This window comes from Lactuca virosa, chromosome 4, assembly GCF_052849685.1.
Source record: "Lactuca virosa cultivar CGN04683 chromosome 4, Lactuca_virosa_CGN04683_v6, whole genome shotgun sequence".
Lineage (NCBI taxonomy): Eukaryota > Viridiplantae > Streptophyta > Magnoliopsida > Asterales > Asteraceae > Lactuca > Lactuca virosa.
In genome coordinates this window covers 216672688-216694271 of record NC_136429.1, presented here as the reverse complement: position 1 = coordinate 216694271, position 21584 = coordinate 216672688, and the positions used below count along the sequence as shown (strand labels likewise).

The 21584-nt window shown below is 35.1% G+C and overlaps 2 protein-coding genes across 3 annotated transcripts; one reads left to right on the top strand and one right to left on the bottom strand.

The window, feature by feature from the left end:
- The first annotated feature begins 1783 nt into the window (after nucleotides 1-1783).
- On the top strand, nucleotides 1784-5718 carry LOC145107991 (transmembrane 9 superfamily member 7). Its single transcript, XM_079044966.1, has 6 exons — nucleotides 1784-1984; nucleotides 2656-2820; nucleotides 2894-3003; nucleotides 3095-3203; nucleotides 3318-3430; nucleotides 4162-5718. Exons 1-6 carry the CDS (start codon nucleotides 1871-1873, stop codon nucleotides 5468-5470), a joined length of 1920 nt encoding a protein of 639 aa, XP_078901092.1. The 5' UTR covers nucleotides 1784-1870; the 3' UTR covers nucleotides 5471-5718.
- Nucleotides 5719-11415: 5697 nt separating this feature from the next.
- On the bottom strand, nucleotides 11416-15241 carry LOC145107990 (WD-40 repeat-containing protein MSI4-like). 2 transcript variants are annotated; one of them, XM_079044965.1, is made up of 15 exons: nucleotides 15016-15241; nucleotides 14481-14544; nucleotides 14202-14288; nucleotides 13735-13797; nucleotides 13571-13636; nucleotides 13404-13478; nucleotides 13170-13245; nucleotides 12868-13078; nucleotides 12704-12785; nucleotides 12536-12609; nucleotides 12341-12452; nucleotides 12189-12263; nucleotides 12001-12068; nucleotides 11831-11910; nucleotides 11416-11674 (listed from the first exon to the last, which is right to left on the bottom strand). In XM_079044965.1, the coding sequence occupies exons 1-15, from the start codon at nucleotides 15147-15149 to the stop codon at nucleotides 11658-11660; spliced, it is 1284 nt and encodes a 427-aa protein (XP_078901091.1). In that variant the 5' UTR covers nucleotides 15150-15241; the 3' UTR covers nucleotides 11416-11657. The 2 variants fall into 2 exon arrangements, with proteins under 2 accessions (XP_078901091.1, XP_078901090.1); XM_079044964.1 differs by having other exon boundaries at nucleotides 11811-11910; nucleotides 15016-15240.
- Nucleotides 15242-21584: the final 6343 nt, after the last annotated feature.

Below are 21584 nucleotides of genomic sequence, written 5' to 3'. Positions count from 1 at the left end.
GCCACGACGTGGAGGGTCAATCTTGACTGTTGACTTTGAATTTTGACTTTGACCGAGATTTGACTAAGTTTAACCTAGGGGTATTTTGGGTATTTTGAGTTATAGTCTGAGTTTTGGTAACTGTTATTTGTAAGGGTGACCAGTAGTGTGGTTTTCAGAGTAGCGTGTTGTTTCAGCTTTTCGTCTGTCTGTGAGGTGAGTCTTCTTACCACCTTAAGTGGGTCGAATGCACCAAGGCTGGCCAACTGTATTGTATGAGTAGAATGTATGTTGTTGTTTGATTTTGACTGATGTGATTGTATGATTTATGTATGGAGCTAATATGGGCTCGGAGTCATTATGGACTCGGGGTTGATTCGGACCCGACACATCTAATTGTTGTTATTTTGGGTTGATACGGTCCTGACACAACCATGTACTGTTACATTATATGTATGTTGTATGTGGTATTTTGGGAAGCTCACTAAGCTTGTGCTTACAGTTATGTTTGTGATTTCAAGTACTTCCGGTACAAAAGGGAAGGGCTCATCATGATCACAGCGCATCCACCCATGTTCCGCATTTTCTTTATGATTTGGATTTGTACTCTGGTGATTACACTCTTTTGGCATACAATGTTTAGGTTTGTTATGGATAATTAATGGTTTTTTATTAAACTAAAAATGAAAATTTTATCTATGTCTTTGGGTCGTTACAGTTAGTTTGGTTTTAGCATATATCACCGTTTGCCTTACCGGAATTGAAGTAGTTAAGAGACCCTTTAGGCTAGAGGGAGTCGTGTCAAGCTTGTCACAGTCCACGTATGCGCCATCTAGGATTTGTCACACTGTTTCAAAATTTTGCCATTTACAGATTGTGGATTGTCATGTTTGCCAGGTTACACTCATGGTGTGGTGTGCCAAATGCCAAATAGGCAAATGTTGAGTGGTTGTCGAGACCACTCCGCATAGCCTTATCAATGTGAATGATGAACATGCACGTGAGCGTAAGGCAATGTGTCCGTGAATGGTGCACACACTCGTCCGTGTGGGTGAAACTGTTTCTAACGTGTGTGTAATTATATTTTGGCAAATGTTCCAACGTCAATAATATAAAATATCAAGGGTAAGATGCACTTTATGGACAAAATAAGGGAGAGGTTGTTTCATTCACATGCTCATGCAACCCTATTTAGGACTTCATGGTTTGGGTCGAGATTCTTTTTGAATGACCGAACATTATAAAGGGCACTAGCAAAGAGCTACAAAGTGTTGATTGGGTTTTGGAGCTATAAGACCCAATTAGTTACAACCTTTTTTGTTGTTTCTACTACCAAACCATAAGATAGAAAAATAAATAAGACAAGTCTCTAATGAAATCAAAAATGTTTTCATTTCTCTTCTTTTTTCACACTAAAAGCCATTGAATTCATGAAACGCCAAATGATCCACAAAGTTGTAAAGTACTTATATAGCCGAGAACCATCTAGCCATGAGAAAACGTCGAGCACAATACTAAGACTAATTTCATGATATAAAACATTCCCCGAAAACTTAAAAAGAAAAGTTATATTTCTCTCGTCTATAAGCTGATTAATTATAATCCATTACGATTGAGGGAATATTTTATTTTATCGCGAATGGCGGCATACGGCGTCGGTGACTCGGTGTAGATAGTTGTAATATTTTACTTTTATTTATATTTTTTAACAGAGAAAAAAAAATCAAATCCAAGAAGAAAGTTGAAAACTGGAAATAGCAAAAACGAATCTGGAATTACTAATGTGAAGGCCTCTATAATTTATCGAAACACGCCACTAGCATTTCTTCTGGTTCCTTCCTTTCGCGTTTCCCTCTTTGCGATCAAGATCTCGCTTTCACTCCGATCGAAGATGGAGTGGAGCTCCAATGGATTCATCCCTACCATCTTCATCTCAATCGTCTTCTTCATCTCATCTTCTGAATCATTCTATCTACCTGGTGTTGCTCCTCGTGATTTTCAAAGGGTACGTAATCTCAATGTTTTTGCTGTTCGTTGGATCTAATATCTACATGTGGTTCAGATTCAATTTGTTATAGTCGCTAAAGTCGACATGTATCTATGTGTTTTACAACTAATGACTCCGATCTACTGTTCTAGTTTGTATATAGGTTGTGATCCGTATGAATCGAGTTTGGATCTAGGGTTTTGGGTTTTATGTTGAATTGATATTTTAGTCCAGTTGCTTATGCCCTTGGTATTGATTAATTTTCTGATGGTGTTGTTTGCATTATGCTAGTACTTATCTTCCTAAAACATCGAGTTCAAAGACATTTTTTTGTGGAGAATGTTGCATATAATGCAATTGGATATGTAAAAAAGGAAAAGTAATCTAGTATCATGAAATAATGTTTTGAGTCTTCAGATAACAATTACTATGTGCGCTTTTTTCCTCGGAATGGAGTGGATATTTTCGTTGATTTAGCCAATCTGATTTGATTTTCCCTAGGTGATCTATTCTCGAACCACATTTGTTGTATATTGATCTTATGAGTTGATGCTAACCCTTGTAATACTGGAGAGATTACTAGTCTTTTTCCTCTTTATTTTATCTTATTTGTAGCTATTTTCTGTAAGATTGTTAGTCTATTGTAGCTTGATAGAGTTTATGACTAATCTTACACTCCTTTTCACCAGGGTGATCCTCTTCAAGTAAAAGTCAACAAACTATCATCCACAAAGACTCAACTTCCTTACGACTACTATTACTTGAACTACTGTAAACCCAAGCACATTCAAAACAGTGCTGAAAACTTGGGAGAGGTGCTACGAGGTGATCGTATAGAGAACTCAGTATACACAGTAAGTGTCTATTACTTACCCTACATTTTTACCATGTGTACTTTTATGATCTAAGCTTCTATTTCCATTTCAGTTTCATATGAGAGAGGAGCTCCCATGTAAGGTAGGTTGTAGAATAAAGCTTGATGCCCAATCTGCAAAGAACTTCAAGGAAAAGATCGATGACGAGTATCGCGTTAACATGTACACCCCATTTTTCTAAATCCCATTCATCTTTATATTACACATATCAATCACATACCCATTTTTTTAAATCTTTGATATGAAATTACAGGATTTTGGATAACCTCCCAGTTGCTGTTCTTAGACAAAGACGTGATGGAAGTCAGTCAACCACTTATGAACATGGTTTTCGTGTAGGCTTCAAAGGAAACTATGCTGGGGTGAGTTTTTTTTTTTCTTTTATTATTATTATTATTATAAAAAAGAAAGTTTCACTCGACCATTCGTTTCAATTGAAAGCTCTCACTAGACTATTCTTGTATTTACTTCTCCAGAGCAAAGAGGAAAAGTACTTCATCAATAATCATCTCAGCTTTAGAGTCATGTTTCACAAGGATCTTGAGACTGATTCTGCTCGAATTGTTGGGTTTGAAGTTACTCCAAACAGGTATTTGATTCCCACTCCTGCCTTACTTTTCTAAAATAAGGAGTGTTTGGTATTCTGTAGTTGAAGAGGGAATGGAATGGTGCATTATGGGTGAATGAAAAAAAATCTTGTTTGTTTGCCACAAAGGAATGTAATGGGGCATTCCTTCTCTTGGTGATTTTCATACACTGTGGGTGTTTTTTTTTTCAATTTCTTGAATGAATGGAATGATATATTATAATTATAAATCACTTTGATTTGTATAATCTTCAATAATATGAATTTTTTTAAAGCAAATTTCAAAACTTTAATTAAGTTATATCTTTTATTTTCCAAAATTACTTTTTTAATAGTTCTATTATAAGAGTCATGGTGTTAAATTTTCTATTTTGTAAACATTTTTTTAATTAGAAAAATAAATTTCGCCTATTTAACATACATATTGTTTATAATTTAAATAACATGAAATATGTTTATATACAAGTATTTAAGAGTATATCTTTATTTAATCAAAGTTTATTTTTACGAAGTAACATTGTTTCTTCATCTATTAATGTAATTTCATTTAAATTTCTAATCACACATAATAAACAACATTTTTCAACTACTCATTCCATTCCTTCAAGCGAAACCAAACACGACAACGGAATGTAATGACCCATTCCATTCCATTCCTTTGTAATTTCATTCCAATCATCGTACCAAACAGACCTTTATCATCTTTCATATCATTATGATTCTTGTGTTAATAGTATCAATCACGAGTACAAGGAGTGGGATGAAAAGAACCCTCAATTAACAACATGCAATCAGAACACCAAAAACATAATCCAAGGAAGCACAGTCCCACAAGAAGTGGATACAGACAAAGAAGTTGTCTTCACATACGATGTGACTTTCAAAGAAAGCGAGATCAAATGGGCATCAAGATGGGACACGTATTTACTCATGAACGATGATCAAATCCACTGGTTTTCAATCATAAACTCCCTAATGATTGTCCTCTTCCTCTCCGGAATGGTAGCCATGATCATGATGCGCACTCTCTACCGAGACATCGCTAATTACAACCAACTCGACACACAAGACGAAGCCCAAGAAGAAACCGGATGGAAACTCCTTCACGGAGACGTATTCCGTGCCCCTCCCAATTCCGGCCTCCTCTCCGTCTACGTCGGAACCGGAATCCAAATCCTCGGAATGACACTCGTCACCATGATCTTCGCCTTACTCGGATTCCTCTCCCCGTCCAATCGCGGCGGTTTAATGACCGCCATGGTCCTGTTATGGGTCTTCATGGGTTTATTCGCGGGGTACGCCTCTGCGCGATTATACAAAATGTTCAAAGGAACGGAATGGAAAAAGAACACGTTGAAAACCGCGTTCATGTTTCCCGGGATTCTCTTTTCCATTTTTTTCATTCTCAACGCGTTGATTTGGGGGGAGAAGTCGTCGGGTGCGGTTCCTTTCGGGACAATGTTCGCGCTTGTTTGCTTATGGTTCGGGATTTCGGTTCCTTTGGTGTTTGTCGGGAGTTACTTAGGGTTTAAGAAACCGGTTGTTGATGATCCCGTGAAAACAAATAAAATCCCACGACAAGTCCCGGAACAAGCGTGGTATATGAAACCGGTGTTTTCGATTCTAATCGGTGGGATTCTTCCATTTGGAGCGGTTTTTATCGAGCTTTTCTTCATTCTGACATCAATTTGGTTGAATCAGTTCTACTATATCTTTGGGTTTTTGTTTATTGTGTTTGTGATATTGATTGTGACGTGTGCGGAGATCACGGTGGTGTTGTGTTACTTTCAGTTGTGTAGTGAGGATTATCATTGGTGGTGGAGGGCGTATTTGACTGCGGGGTCGTCTGCGGTGTATCTTTTTCTTTATTCGGTGTTTTACTTTTTTACAAAGTTGGAGATTACGAAGCTGGTGTCAGGGATTTTGTACTTTGGGTATATGGCCATTGCTTCGTATGCGTTTTTTGTGTTGACGGGTACCATTGGGTTTTATGCGTGTTTATGGTTTGTAAGGAAGATTTACTCGTCTGTTAAGATCGACTGATTCACAATGCTAATGATGATGATGATGTATATGGATATGGATATGGATGGATGTGAGGAAGATGGAGAGATGAGATGAGATGATATGTAGTGAAAGTGAAGTAGAGGTAAAAGGATATGATATGAATTCTGATATGCTAGTTTCTAGAGTAGGGATTTGTCTTTTGGTCTTGTATGTTGCCTGTTTTGTCCTCTTGAGCTCCTTTTTTTTTGAATAATAATTATTAATTGTTCTTATTTTCTTTACAAGTATGGGTTTAAGTATATGTGAATGTGATGGTGGATTTTGGTTGTATGAGTCTGGGATACCAAGTGTTGAAAATTAGTCATTATTGTAATGTTAATGTCTAAAAGGACAAGCTGGTTTAGTCTATTTTACAAGTTTTTGGTGCTTAGATTGAATATGAAACTGGTACGATTGATTTGGAGACCAAGTACTTATTAAACTGTATTATAACAAATTGATATTGATAGTCAACGAGCCTTAAAGGACACTTGAAGGTTGAATAGGTAATTGAAACTAACTGATTTTTTTGTATATGTACACCGCTAATCAAGCTGCCAGATAGCCCCAAGCGATTAGCGCAAGCTGCTGAGCAACCCAAACAAGTCAACCCAATGGTCAGAACAGCACAAGCTGTCAACGTATTGGGTAGCTAAGTGCAAAGTGTGCTTAACTACGCTCTCGCAAAAACTTTGAGACTCGCAAAAACCTTATGGTTCTTTAAGTTATCATACATTTACAATAAATATCATATCTTTATTTCAGTACGGTGTAAATGAATACCACTACCACCAAATAAAAATAATATAAATATATTTACATTTATGATCCTCTTAATTACCCTACATTTATAATAAATACCCTATTTTTTTTCAGTGCGGTGTAAATGAATACCAATATCAATACATAATAATATAACTATATTTACATTTATGGTCATTTAACTTACCCTATATTTACAATAAATACTCTATCTTTATTCCAGTGCGGTGTAAACGAATACCAATACGATCAAATCAAAATAATATAACTATATTTATATTTATGGTCCTTTAACTTACCCTGCATTTACAGTAAATACCCTATCTTTATTTCAGTACGGTCTAAATGAATACAATCAAATCAAAATAATATAACTATATTTATATTTATGGTCCTTTAACTTAACATGGATTTACAATAAATACCTTATCTTTATTTCAGGGCGGTATAAATGAATACGATCAAATCAAAATAATATAAATATATTTACATTTATGATCCTTTAATTTACCCTACATTTACAATAAATATCCTATCTTTATTTCAGTACCGTGTAAATGAATACCAATAATCAAAATAATATAACTATATTTACATTTATGGTCATTTAACTTACCATACATTTACAATAAATATCATATCTTTATTTCAATGCGATGTACATGATTACCATTACGATCAAATCAAATAATATAAGTATATTTACATATATGGTCGTTTAACTTACCCTATAAATTATATAGTGTTCATTTTCATGCCTGAAGTTTTACTATAAATGAATGTGTCTCAAACTTCATTTTCATTGTACGATATTTTGAAAAACGATAGGCTAATTACAAAAATGAGTTGGCCAGAATATTTGTCATCGTTTGATGAGTTAAATTACCTTCAACATTTTATTCAAATTCACTTATGAGTGAAATTCCAAATGAATTTCATCCATACGTTGCAAACATTGAAGATGTGGAGGGAGATGGAAATTGTGGATTTCGGGCAATAGCAGTCTCCCTCGGGTATAGTCAAAATTATTTGCATCAAATCCTCTCAGAATTATACAACGAGTTATTAGAAAATTGGGGACGATATGCAATGATTTTTCAGGATGATATAAACAACGTACATCACTCGTTGAGTTTCACTAGATTGGGTTCTGCACAAAGTGAATATTGGTTGATTATACCGGATACTGGATTCCTCATTGCTAATAAGTATGGTGTAATCGTCTATTTTTTAGACAAACAAGGTTCGTCGACATGTTTTCCGCTTTGACATGGCCCGAAGACATCTCACATCATAGATCTATTGTTATCGCATTCGTTCATAATGACCATTACGTAAAAGTTGATTTACAAGAATCACATCCAGTGCCTACAGTTTTGTCACTTTGGTGTCACAACAGATTAGAACGTTCTGTTGGATGAGAAATATTGTATAATGCTCGACTTAATGCATATATTCCACCGAATGCACCACGTAAAAATTGTAATATTCATGTAGTTAATGTCTCTGATAATTAATAAAATTAAAATATGACAATGTTTGACAAAACGGTGGTAAATGAAAATGATAATTTTATTTATTATAGTTGTGAAAAAATATCATATTATGTTTTTTTATTGTTCGTTTAATTGTTTGTGATCGTTATTTATCGTTTAAGGTTAAATGAACAAATATTAACAAATCTCTATTCATATTCGTTAGGTTCGTCTTACAACACAGTTGATATCGCTAATATTAAAACTCAAAGAAAATTGTAAAGCTAGATATATTATATGAAAATCCCTATAATAAAATTGAGATATTATACAAAATAAAATTGATTATGCAATGATAAAAAATAAATTGGATTATGTAAGTATACAAAATAAAATTGAGATATTATACGACAATTCCAATATTTAATAGTACAAGTCCAATATTTAATAGTACAAGGTATAAATTTAAAGTTAAATATATGTTAGAGGATCATAAATAAAAAATTTAATAAATTCATAAGAGGACCGTAAGTAAATATTTTATTTATTTATTTATTTATTTTAACGACAATAAAGGCACACCATGGTCGAGACCTTTAATGCCCATCTTATTACTGTGTAAATTAATCATGTCCCAGCAAATTGGATTAAGGCAAGTCAAAATGGTTTTGACTCTTAAAATGGTTTTTAATCGGGTGTATTTAGAATTTTCTGGACCTTAAGTTTATCAGTTTTTATCGGTTTTACCCAAAGTTTTATTTTAGGTTTATTAATTTCTCAAATTTGTAACATTTTTCCTTCAGTTTTACTCTTTTTGCAAAATTTATTGGGTAAAATTGATTTTTTTTTGTGCCAAACTTAAGGACTTTAATGAATTAGAAAACCAAACTTAATGACTGTTATGAACTAGAAAAAAAAAGGAAAAACCAAACATTTCTATCAAACTTAAGGACTTCAATAAACTAGAGGTTAAAATTGGAAAAAAATATATATTGCATATATCCGGTTTTAATGAACCTAAATCTGCAAAAAGATAAAACCGACAAAAACTTGCAAACTTAAGGATTTTTATGTCATTATCCCTATTATGACCACTAAAATTCAGACTTTATTCTTGCTTGTAATTTTTGATCAATAATCTTGTTTTTTTATGGTGTCATTTGCTTTCATATTTTTCTTGAAGATCCATCAATAACATAATGGTTTACTACCCGAACGAACATCCACTATTTTTCATGTTTGGTTTTGCAAGATAAAGTCTATCTTACTTTTGATACCTTCCTTTGACCGAGGTCCTTTTGAGGAAGCAACCGCCTCTCATCAGGTTCTAGGTTCATTTTCTATCATTTAAGTGACAAAGTCAGGATCAAATTCTTTCTAAACCCTTACCCTTTTACTTCTTCTAGGCTCAACATCTTGTTGTTCTGAAGGTATATGTGAATGTATAATTTTTTGCATTAAACTGTAAATTTTATATATTAAGTTGTGAATTTTATGTACTGAACTGTGAATTGACTGTATTAAGATGTGAATTATTAATAAATTTATGTTAAATACGAATGATTTATGTATGAATGTTTGTATTAATTTTCATGTGAACATATTTATTTTTCGTGTTGTATAAATATGTAATAATGTATTAGTTTTTATAATTATTTTGCATTAAACTCTAAATAAGTAATTTAATTGGTATATTAAATTGCGAATATAGTATTTAAGCTATCAATCAATGATTTTATATACAGATCTGAAAGGAAGGATGATGGTGAAGGTGGCACAGGTGGTTTGTGGTGGCGTTCGGTCGTTGGTGATGGTGGTAGAGTTTAGGTTTACTTTAAATATGTGAATTAGTGTATAGTTGATTGTATTATGTTATGTTGCGAATTTTATGTATTAAACTAAAAATTGATTGTATTAAGTTATATATTTTATATAAATTTTGTGTTAAAATATGAATAAATGTATGCATGAAAATATTAAACTGTGTATTACTGAATTAATATGTTTATTAAACTGTGAATATGTCTTATACACGATATATTTTTTTAAAGAAATCTACAATTTAGATAAAAGAGAAGATTGAGTTTATCAAGACATAAATCTATTTTTTTAATTAAAATTTTGTATATTTTGCTATAAAAATAAAATGGTATGTATTAAAAAGAATTTACCAAAGAAATGAGAACTACAATATTTGTTTTATTAAGCTGTGAATATAACCAGAAAATGCGATTAAATTTACTATTACTCCACTAGTGGTCTGACGGCGGTCCGACGGTGGTCCGGCGGCTATCCAACAACGAGTGGCAATTAGTTGTAAATTAGAGAATATAAAGTTTGTTTAATATAATATTAATATTTGATAAGTCCAAAATGCTCTTAATAAAAACGTTTAAAAAAATAGTTCTTAGGGTTCTTAACATTTTTGGGTTCTCATTTGAACCACTCCTCATTAATCATTAAGCGTCAAAATTATAGATACATAAAAAATAAACATGGCACGAGTGGGATGCTACACTATCATCAATACATATGATCTTTTATTGACGTTCTCTAATCATGAGCTAACCCTCACTTTTACTTTACCATGATATGTAGGACACAAACAACGTAAGATATAAATCTTAGGTGTTGTTTGTTTTTTCGAAGCGAAAATGTTTGAAGTCTGCGGACCACCTCTGCAACCCTCTGTAGCAGAAGAGATGGACCAAACGGCTGCAGCATGTAATAAAAAATATGTTTGTTTTTTAACGTCTGTAGACTGCTGCAATAAGTTAAAGTAAGGTGTGAAGATGTTTGAAACAAATGGTCTAGTGGTGCGCCACGCAGCACACATGCAACAACTTTTAAGTTAGAAGTCTTCTGAAAAATAAACAGTTGCGAATGACCAAGAACAATAAGTGGTCAAAAGTGGTTTTTTAGAAAATATTTGGTCTAGGGTGTAATAGTGTAATTACCCTAAGTTGGGAGTATTAGCGTAAGATTTGGTCTAGGGTGTAATAGTGTAATTACCCTAATAAAATGGAGTTTAGTGGAGAGGGACCAGGGACCAAGTTTGGGCTAAAACCCTCCTACGTGTGAGAATCAACCAAATTGAGCAAGAGAATTTGAGAGTGAAGGTATTATAACTTTCATTTGTTGTGTTGATAAACTAAGGTACCATGTTCTCTCTCTCTCAAAAAAAAAAAAAAAAAAAAAAAAAAAAAAAAAAAAAAAAAACCTAATGTACCATTTTAATTTATTGATTAACGCATGGTGAAAAGGTCAAAATGAGAAATTAATTTGGGTTTGTGACATTTGGGATTGATTCTAATCAAAAGAAAGCATGTAAAACAAGTTTATAGTTAATTAAGAGTCATTTGGCAGGATCTGATCTGAACTTTTAAGATCTTTTATTTTAAAAGATCTTAATTTTCAAGAGGCTCTGGATTCTTAAGAGGTTGGAGATGACAATGGGAGGGAAAAAAGGTGGTCGTGTAAAGTAAAAAGAGAAGAGGGAAATGTTTGTTGAGACATTAGGGGATTTCCTGAAGACTTTGATGTTTGTTTTTATTCAGATACAACTTTTTCTTTTAAAAATTGAAAGGCTGTTGAACAATTAAGAGCCTATCAATCGCTCTAAAATTAAAAAGCCACCAAACAGCCTCTTAGATAGTTTACTCGTTTAAATAGAATTGAAGAACAAAGAAGGAAGCTAGCAAGGGGTAAGATGAGTACATATGGTAAATAAATAAACACCAAATCATACACACACTCTAAAATGACATAATGCTCTTCTGTTTCTACAACACAAAGCCTAAACATCCAAATCCTAACATAACATAACATATAACATAAGTCATAAATCATAATTGTATTTAAGATCTCAAGGGGTTGAACAAGTGAGAATGTGGGACTTGAACTGCTCCAGCTCGTTAATCACCTCTTCCTGTGGTCTATGAATCAAATCAATCATCCTCCATATCTACATACATCATCATTTAAAAAACAAACAAACATTTCAACTAATCAATACTACATAACATTTTAATAATAATAATAATAAATAAATAAATAAGTGATATATATATATATATATATATATATATATATATATATACCTGCAGAGTTCCACCGCCACCTGTGCTTTCACCATCATCCGACACACTGACAATTGTCCATGGATCATGCGAGTTCCAGTGGAAATCAACCACCTTATCCCTGCAATCATAGCACAATATAATATTGTTTCAATATTTTTTTTTATTTCTGTAAACAAGAAAACTATTAATTAAAATTAAATATATATACCTATGTCCAGAGTGTCTGAACAATAAGCCAGGTGCAAATTTTGAGGCTGGACCAGAACGTTCACCAACCTGTGTACAAACAAACAAACAACAAACCTTTTATTAAAAAAAAAAAAAAACAATTTGTTGCAAGAAAATAATAGGGGAAAATTGAATAAAACTAAAAAGTGGTTTTGGTTGAGTTGAGACCTTATTGTGATCCCAGATGTTCAAGACACCATCTTCTGCTGAGCTTCCAAAGATGGATGATTTGTCAGGAGACCACTGAAACATACAAAGTAATTGTAATTTAGAAATAGTGAACAAGGGTAAAACCGTCTTTTAAAATATTTATTTAATACCTGTACACAAAGTACAGCAGCATTGTGGTTTGTAAAAATGTGAACAGGTGATCCAATCCCATTGGAAGTAAGGTTTCGACGATCAAACAAACGAACAGTGTTATCAGCAGACCTAAAATACATACATAATAAAAAAAAAAATTAAAAAGAATTAAGGAAAAATAGGAGAATATAGAGAGATGTGATGTGATTTACCCAGTCAAAATGAAATTTTCATCAATCGGGTTCCAATCAACACAGTGGAGATCAGCATTGTGAGCTTTTTCCACCTGCAAACCATCATACATAATTACATATAATAAAATAAATTTTATAAACAAAAGACTTTTTCAAACTTTATTATCCAAACAAAATTAAAGTCACCTTAACAACTGGAGAAGATCCGGTTCTTGCATCCCATAGGATAAGACAAGAATCATCACCAACACTACAAAATTCTTGTGCACTATTCATAACAAACTTCCAGTTAGTAAATGTAAATCAAACAGTGTCATCACTATAATACAAGATAGAAGAAACCATGATACCTAGAGGGGCAAAATTGTACATCCTCAACAGTATCCTGATGCCCTTGAAAGATACCCCTTGCTTTAATTTTAGGGCTCTCAGTAACTTTATCTTCAGTCTTTGGGCTTTTACCACCATTATTAGATCCAGGAGACTTTGTTGCCCCTGAATCTGTTGCTAAAGTGGAAATATGATCTTGAATACTCCACAAAACAACTGACTTATCCTTGCCTAAAATAAAATAAACAGTTTCAGTAAATAAAAAATAAAAAGTATTCCATTTCCAGAAATTTTCTTGAAGCATGGTTTTGAAATAGATCACCTCCAGATAGCACAAAGGGTTCACTTTGGCACATAGCAAGAGCAAATTCTGCATTTTCTTGATGACCAGTCAAGATCTGAAAGATTTGTAAGGGTATAAAAGGAATCAACTTTAGATAAAATTATACAGACCCAGATGAAAAAAAAGAACACCCACAAATCACAATAAAGAAAAATGAAAGAAGGAAGTGCAAAATGTATTAATTGTGTTGTGATTGTCTACAGTGATCCTCACCAGATCAGGACGCGACTCTGTGGCTCCAAGGATAGCATGGCGATTGGGCTGAGCTTCAACATCCCAAATTAGGACCTGGTTTAATAAAATTATATAATATTAAAAGAATACGTCAAAAACTAATAAAATAAAGGACCAAAAATGAAAAATGGAAAACAAATGCATACATCAGGACTGTCTGTGTGTGTTGCTACTATTTTGCTGTTTTGAGGAAGCTCCCTGATGCGGTTTACCTTCATAAATACAATTACATGTCAAATAAAAAAATATATATTTATTTATTTATTTCACCTTAATCTATGAAAAACATCATAAAGAAAATAGAGAATACCTCTCCAGGATGAATAATGGTTTTAAACTTCTTCACAAAGGGAGACCGTGCTTCTTCATTGAACTACAACAACATCAGTAGTAGTCAGTGAACTAATTCACAAAAATTAGAAATCACAATTCAATGTTTGTGTAAGAGATATAAAAAGAAGGGTTAAATGCAAGAAATAACATATTCTTCTTGTTACAACATTGTTTTGTACTCTGAAATATGAACCCAATTATAGCAATGTCATCCAAATAAAAACCAATTTGCACCGTAGATTAAGAAAAGTTTGAAAGCATGATGCTATAACTGTAGATTTTTCAAAGGAAACAGTTAAAAGTAGAATGTTTGTAATAGAAAGAAGTGAAAGTACAAAGTAGAATGTTAAAAAACATTAATAAATAAAAGTATATTGCAATTTCTTCCATTTATCCCCAAAAAGGAGTACTATGAACTACAATTAGAAGTCATTATGGACTCACCTGTGCTATGTGTTCTGCAGCTGCAACTCTTGGTTTAACAATTTCACAATTTGCTATCACAAGTGTATTTGGAACACTACCATCAGTCTGGAAGAAGGTTTAGGGGTATGAGAAACAATAAAATACAAGAAAACTATTTTTAGAAATCACTTTTTTGGTATTTGTAATAAAAATAATACTTGGTAGCTGACAAAAGTAAACCTATATCTTAAACTAAAGAAATTCAAGAATGCAATAAGAACAAACAGCAGATTTCTGCAAGCATCATCATATATGTACCTGTTCTGAGAGGTAGAGTCTTTGGCGATTCTTGTAAGTAGCTTGCTCTAGTAGTGGCCCCCATCTATTAACAAAAAATAGTCAATGTGAACATACAACTTGTTACTAGTAATTGCATGTTGTAACTTTATTCCCCCAAAAAATAGCGAATGTGAAAGTCTATGACACGTTTAAAGCACAAAATAAGCTCAGTTAATAGTATATTATTTCCTAGTCAAACATATTCCTATTCACAAAGGTCAGTGAGATAATGGAAACCATAATGGTGGCAACTGACTGGAGTTGAGAATAAGTTTCAAGAATGTTATTAAGTTCAAACTTTCCATGTCTCCGTGTGTCAAATTAGCTTTCAACGAGGAAGTAAGATCAATCAATCGCCCTAATTACTAATTAGTAGGTACAACGAGTTCATTGTTACTACTCAATTGCTAAAGTAAAACAAATGCAGGTAGTAGTGATGAAATTGAGGAAGAGATAGTGGATTTAATGTAGATGTGAAAAAGAAACCCTAGAAATTGGAATATAGTGTACGAACCGGCAAGAAAGAGAGGGCCAAAGGAGGTTGTGGTTAGCGAGCCAGTCGTAGAGAATGGGGACGAGAGTCTTCCACTGTGAGTATCGCTCGTTCACCGACGGCTGACCTCCGCCTTTCCCGCCTCTCTCCTTCATTTTCTCCTTCTTTGTCCTCTCTCTAGTGGCTTCACTGCCCTATGTTTTTCTTTTCCCCTTGAGCTTTGGTGAAATCTAGACAGCTTTTACTTTTTAACTATAGCTTTTAAATTGCCAAAACTCTCAAACGTTTGTTTGTTTGAATATAATAGGTTATCTTGGAGAAATCCAAATATATTTGAGCATCTTATATAAAAACATGGGAAATTTTATAAAAGACATTTAAATGTATAAAAAATTTTAGTTTTGATATTGTGTTTTTTTTCCTATTAAATCACTAAGTTTACAATATTGTTTCGAATTTAACGAATCGACCGGTTTGCTTCGCTTCAGTGTTTTATCTTTCTCATTTGGTGACTATCACATAAGATCCTAGTTGACAAACATTTAAGTTAAATTAAAATCTTATGTAGATTTGCTCTAATGATTTATCATCCCAAAATGGTTTAAGCAGGACAATGAAAGTTTCATTTAGGAGACCATACTATGGATAAGTAGCAAGGTTCCCTTGGGATGATGAACCACTAGAGCGACACCGGAAAGTGAGGAACAAATCCACGTAAGGTTTCAATTTAACTCGGACGTTAGCCAAGTAGGATCATATGTGAAAGCCACATCATCTTTTTACATAGTCAACAAATGAGAAACATGAAACGCAGGATCGGCCCAATACATGGGCGAGTTGGGCAAAGGCCAAGGGCATCAAAAAATTAGGGGCATAATTTTTATCCAATATGTATTAGTATATATTATGATGGCCCAATATTAAGTCGAGTCCATTGTGTCAAAGAAGAAATCAACGTCTGAGGGAATAATTTCACTGGAAACATCCGCCAAATAATTGAAGTTCTTGAGAATTACAATCGTTAAAATTGGTATTCGATAACACCCTTAAATTTTGAAAATCGTTGAGTAGTATGTGGAGATCAAGGAGTCGAGCTCTAAATCAGTAAATTGGTATATGATTTATATTCTTAATTTCGCATTCTAAATCAAATATATATCTGATTTCTATTCTATTAATTTCTCTAAACCTGCTGTGCATTCAATTGATCACCACCTGCTGTCAGAGTTTGCTTTTTTTCAAGTTTTAATCTCGCAATTTGAGTTCCAACCTCTGATCTGAAGCACAAGGACAACAAAAGAATTAAAGAAAGGACATCTCACTTGGATTTTTTTTATTTTTGAATGACTGAATCTATTCACTCTTCATCTCTTCAATGAGTTCTTTTCTAGTTTTTCTTTACTTCATTTTTTCTTATTTGTTTCTGATTTCTGATTTATTTTCATTGATTTAGGCGGATTTTTTTTATCTTTACATGTTGAATGTGAGTTTAGTTAAAAAGAGTTAAAATCTCACAGATTATATGATCAATTTTAGTCAAAATATGTTGCTGCTTTGTATATGATTCCTCTGTTTGAGCTCTAATTTCTAAGTCAAATTGTTGCTGCTTTGTATCTGATTTAGCTAAAATTTCTGCTACATTATCATTGTTTTTTTTTTACTTTGTCTTCTAAACCTTTGTGCTCTTGTTTTTTTAGGTGAATCCGGAGGCATAAAGACATTTAATTATCTATTGAACTTATGAGTTTTGATTTCTGTCTTTTTTACTATCTAGACTGACTTTCAGAGGCAATAAAAAGGTATAAATTTATCATTTGTTTGTATCAAAATTTGTTGCATTATCCTCATTTTTTTAATTTGTCTTATAAACTTTTGTGTTCTTGTTTTTTGATGTGAATCAGGAAGCATAAAGACATTTAATTATCTATTTGTGACAACCCGAAACTTCTATTTTGTATACTTAGTCAAATTCAATCAATGTTAAACTTGTTTTGTTGACTTCTCGTGCTGTTTGAGGGTTCATTTAAGTGTTCTAAGTTTGAGTATGACCAAGGTTGAGTTTAGGAATGAGTCAGCAAGTCATATAGTGTCAAAACCGGGCCATACACACCCTTATGGGGAGTGTACGGCCGTACACATGGGTGTGCGGCCGCACACTCACCTCTTGGTCACACACTCCCTTCTAGGCAGCACACCCATCCCTATATATAGGGTATCCCCCTTTCCTTTCATTCCTTTAACACCTTGGCAGCACACAATACCATTTCTCTCAAGCTTCTTCAACCACAAACCCTCCAAAGCTTCAAGAACGTGAGTAATGCATCCTCTAACTTGATGTCCATGAAAGATCACTCTATCTAAGCCTTAAGTGTGCAATTTTCGTCATGTTATTCATGTTTGGAAGTGAGTGCGGCCGCACACCCCCTTTAAGGTGGCCGCACACTCATAAAACACCCTCCAAAGTGAGAGTTTGACTTCCATACTCGAGATAGACATGACCCTAGCCTTATTGCACCTTGGAATTGACATTTTGGACATCTTCATGTGGGGTGTACGACCGCACACACCTGTGTACGGCCGTACACACCCTTGTGCGGTAGCACACTCCTTGTGTGCGGCAGCACACTCCCGGGTGCGACCACACACTCATCCCATGGCCGCAAACCCACTTCTAGGACCCTTAACTTGCACTACAATTGAGTATAGACCTAGAACACTTCGTGGATACAAGTATGGACCTTGAGAACACTTCAAAGGCACCTTCTTTCATGAGTGTACGTCCGCACACCCCTTGGGCCGCACACCCATGGCCGCACACACACTTAAGGTGGCCATACACTCCCCTCATGCAATCCTACAAGGTCCTAACACTTAGTGCAAGTAGTTCCAAGTCTCTAGAGTGGTTTTCCATCATATCTAGTGGTGAAATACACTTAGTGCATGTTAATTAGGATCAAATTGTGTTCAAGGCTTCACTTGAACATTCCGCATTCCGTATCGATCCTTTAGTCAAACCACTTACCCGAGGTGAGTTCATACCCCTACATTTTCCGTGTTTTTAATGTTTTCAGGGGGGAATACAAGTCAAACTCAAAGTATTTTATTAAGTTTTAAACTTATTAATATAGTCCAACGATTTCCACGTTTGATAACATACTCAGATATTTTATCCCTTTTGTAATATGTTGAGCATAAGGGAAACTGTTATTTTGGAAATCTAACTTCATAGCTTTCAGAAAGGTTTTACAAAGCATTTTCCATAACAACTCTAATAAACTATAATGGGTATAGTTTGGGATAACCCTCTAGGTAGTTTCTACCAAATCAGATTTCATGGATGAATATATATAAACTATGGCAGATTTAGTTTATGTTATATGTTTGCTCAGAAGTATAAAGTACATTTACTCAAGGATAATTACTATTTTATACTGACTCTAGCTTGTAAACAACATTATATAGAATTGTGAGGCTCTACTTCAATACTATACCCTTAGGTGTACAGTGATAAATCCTTTTAGTATAACCAGAGTCTCCTGGAGGGAGAGCATAAGATTTGTGAATAGATCTATTCGGGATTGACAATCTCACACCTGAACTGCTAGCTACAGTTAGGCGGGCACGCCTGGGGTGAACAAATGTCATTTAGCTTAACGCTTGAAGAACGTTATAAAGGTCTCTAGGTCATATCAAGTATGGTTATACGACTCGCAAATAAGTATAAACTAACTTTGGTTTACGGACTCTACTCTTCATTTGTTTTATTTTGAGTAATAAAACTACTTTCATATATATTGATAGTAATCAGGGATTTCTAAACTTGCATCTCTACCTCTAGGACGGATAACATGTTCTTAGGGAAAATATGGGATTTTCCCAAGATAATACTGGCATTTCTAAAACTGATGGTTTATTTCATACTAATAGACACTCTTTCAAAACCGCTTTTCATAAGAAAATATTGGATTTTCTTGAGGAACACTTTTCAAAAGGATTCAAAGAACATTTTTCCACCAAAATTAAATGCTTATGAACTCACCAGTTTTATGCTGATATTCTTTTAAAGTGCTTGTATTCTCAGGGAATCAGTAGATAGGTACCTTCCAAGCATTGTGAAGAAGTTGGAGCTAATAAGATTTTGTCTTTATACTTTCCTTATACTTTTGATGTATTCGAATCAGATTTAAAACCAATGTAAACTTATTTAATTTTCATATATGCAATGTTTGGTTGTGTTTACTATGATTGCTATTATACACTGGTTGTGATGCTAAACATGGCGTCCTCCACCCCGGAACGTTTCCGCCGTTCTGGTTTAGGGGTGTGACAGATTGGTATCAGAGCCCTTGTTTATAGCGAACTAAGTATACCAAACCTTACATGGTATACAACTATAAACACTAAGGGGCCTAAGTGCTCTAAACTAAAAGTATATTTTCAAAATATAAAGTATTTTGTAATAAGTATACTAGTGTGCACACATAACCGAACCAGAGTCATAGATAGAACGAAACAAAAGTATTTGGATGTGGGACACTGCGGTTAAACCTGGGTAGTTGTCTAGGGTCAATATAGCCTGATCAACTATATTCATTCGAGACATGACCAACATGTGCTTGGGAGTGACGGCGGTGTTACAGCAAGCCTAAAACTTACCAAGAACAAAAATATTCAACATAAAATACTATAGGAGTATTTTAGCTAGAGCCAAATTCAATATACAGATTCCAAGTGTTGCTACCTCTTCTTTCTTAAGCAATAACTTACTTGCGTTAGTAACCTTTATGTGCTTATCGCTTGGTAGAATATTTTATTATCAGGATGAGATATATCTTGTTTCATATATCTCGATGACTTACCATCCTCTTCTTCCTGATTGTTTCTAGAAAACGATGCCTCCCCGACCAAGACCCATCAGAAGAAACGACAACACTCCACCACCACCACCCCCTCAGTTCGACCCCGTCATGTTCCAGGCAGCAGTTACCGCCGCTGTAACCGCAGCAATGACACAAGTGAACTCTGGTGGGGCTGGAGGTGGAACCGACCCCCAACGGCAAGACGGAAGTCAGGGACATCAAAAGGAGTGTTCCTACAAGGACTTCATGACCGCAAAACCCAAGCCCTTCGACGGAAATGGAGGTGTTATCGCTCTAACTCGATGGTTCGAGAAGATCGAATCCATCTTTGAAATTTGCGCCTGTTCCGAAGCCAACAAGGTGAAGTTCGCCGCCAGCACCTTCACCGACAGAGCTTTGACCTGGTGGAATGGTTAAGTCAAAACCCTAACCCTGCCAGTGGCTAATGTCATGGGTTGGGAAAGACTGAAGGAACTCATGCTTGCGGAATACTGCCGGAGGGGCGAAGTGCAAAAGTTGGAGCATGAACTCTGGAATTTGAAGATGAAGGGTTCCGACATCGCTGCCTACACCGTTAGATTCTGTGATCTGGCTCTCCTCTGTCCGGGAATGGTCACCCCGGAAAGCAAGAAAATCTAGAGGTACATTTGGGGACTGACACAACCAACCAAAGGAAATGTCTTGGCTGCTAGACCAACTACATTTGAAAGCGCCAAGGATCTGGCACAGACACTGATCGATCATGGAGTCGATTTTGATGAGGTGGCAGCCGCCCCCGAGCCACAAAAGGAGAGTGGTGGGAGGAAGAAGAAGTTCAGCAACAAACGCAAGGGCCAATCTCCTCAGGAGCCCTCCAAGAAGCAAAAAACAGTGGTAGTCCACGTTGCTACTACTCCTACTGTTGCTCCAACTGCTGTTCCAACCACCCAAGCTCCTACCGGTGGTTATTCAGGGAAACTACCTCTGTGCAACAAGTGTACCTTTCATCATCATGGACCCTGCCGTGAGTTGAATTGCAACAACTGTGGAAGGAAGGGACACACGACCCGATATTGCAGGGCACCAGTCCAACCAACTAATCTGACTCCTGGAGCGGGTACCAGCCAAGACTGCTATGGATGTGGGGAAGTTGGACACTTCAAAAGGAACTGCCCCAAGGTGACAACGGGCGGCAATACAGGAAGGGTGCTGGCAATGGGCCAGGAGGAAGCGGTCGCTGATCCTACCGTCGTTACGGGTACGTTCCTCCTTGACAACTCTTATGCATGCATTCTTTTCGATTCTGGTGCGGAGAGGAGTTTTGTTAGTCATGCATTCAAACATCTAATCAAGTGTAAATCCCAACCTCTAACCGAAACATTCACCGTCGAGATGGCTAACGGAAAGAAAGAGAGTACTAACGACATATTCATAAACTGTACTCTTACCCTAGATGGTCATTCCTTTCCCATCGACCTTATGCCAGTCTCCATAAAAAGCTTTGATGTCATAATCGACATGGATTGGTTGAGCCCCAATCGTACTGATATCCTTTGCTACGAGAAAGCTATCCGTCTCAATCTTCCCTCTGGCGAAGCCCTCACTATTTACGGTGATAAACTCAGTTCGAGCATTCGTATCATTTCATGCATCAAGGCCCAGAAGTATTTGCGGAAGGAGTGCCATGCATTCCTAGCTCAGGTTATCGACGAGGCGCAAAAAGTTAAAGACCTCGAGAGCATCCCCGAAGTC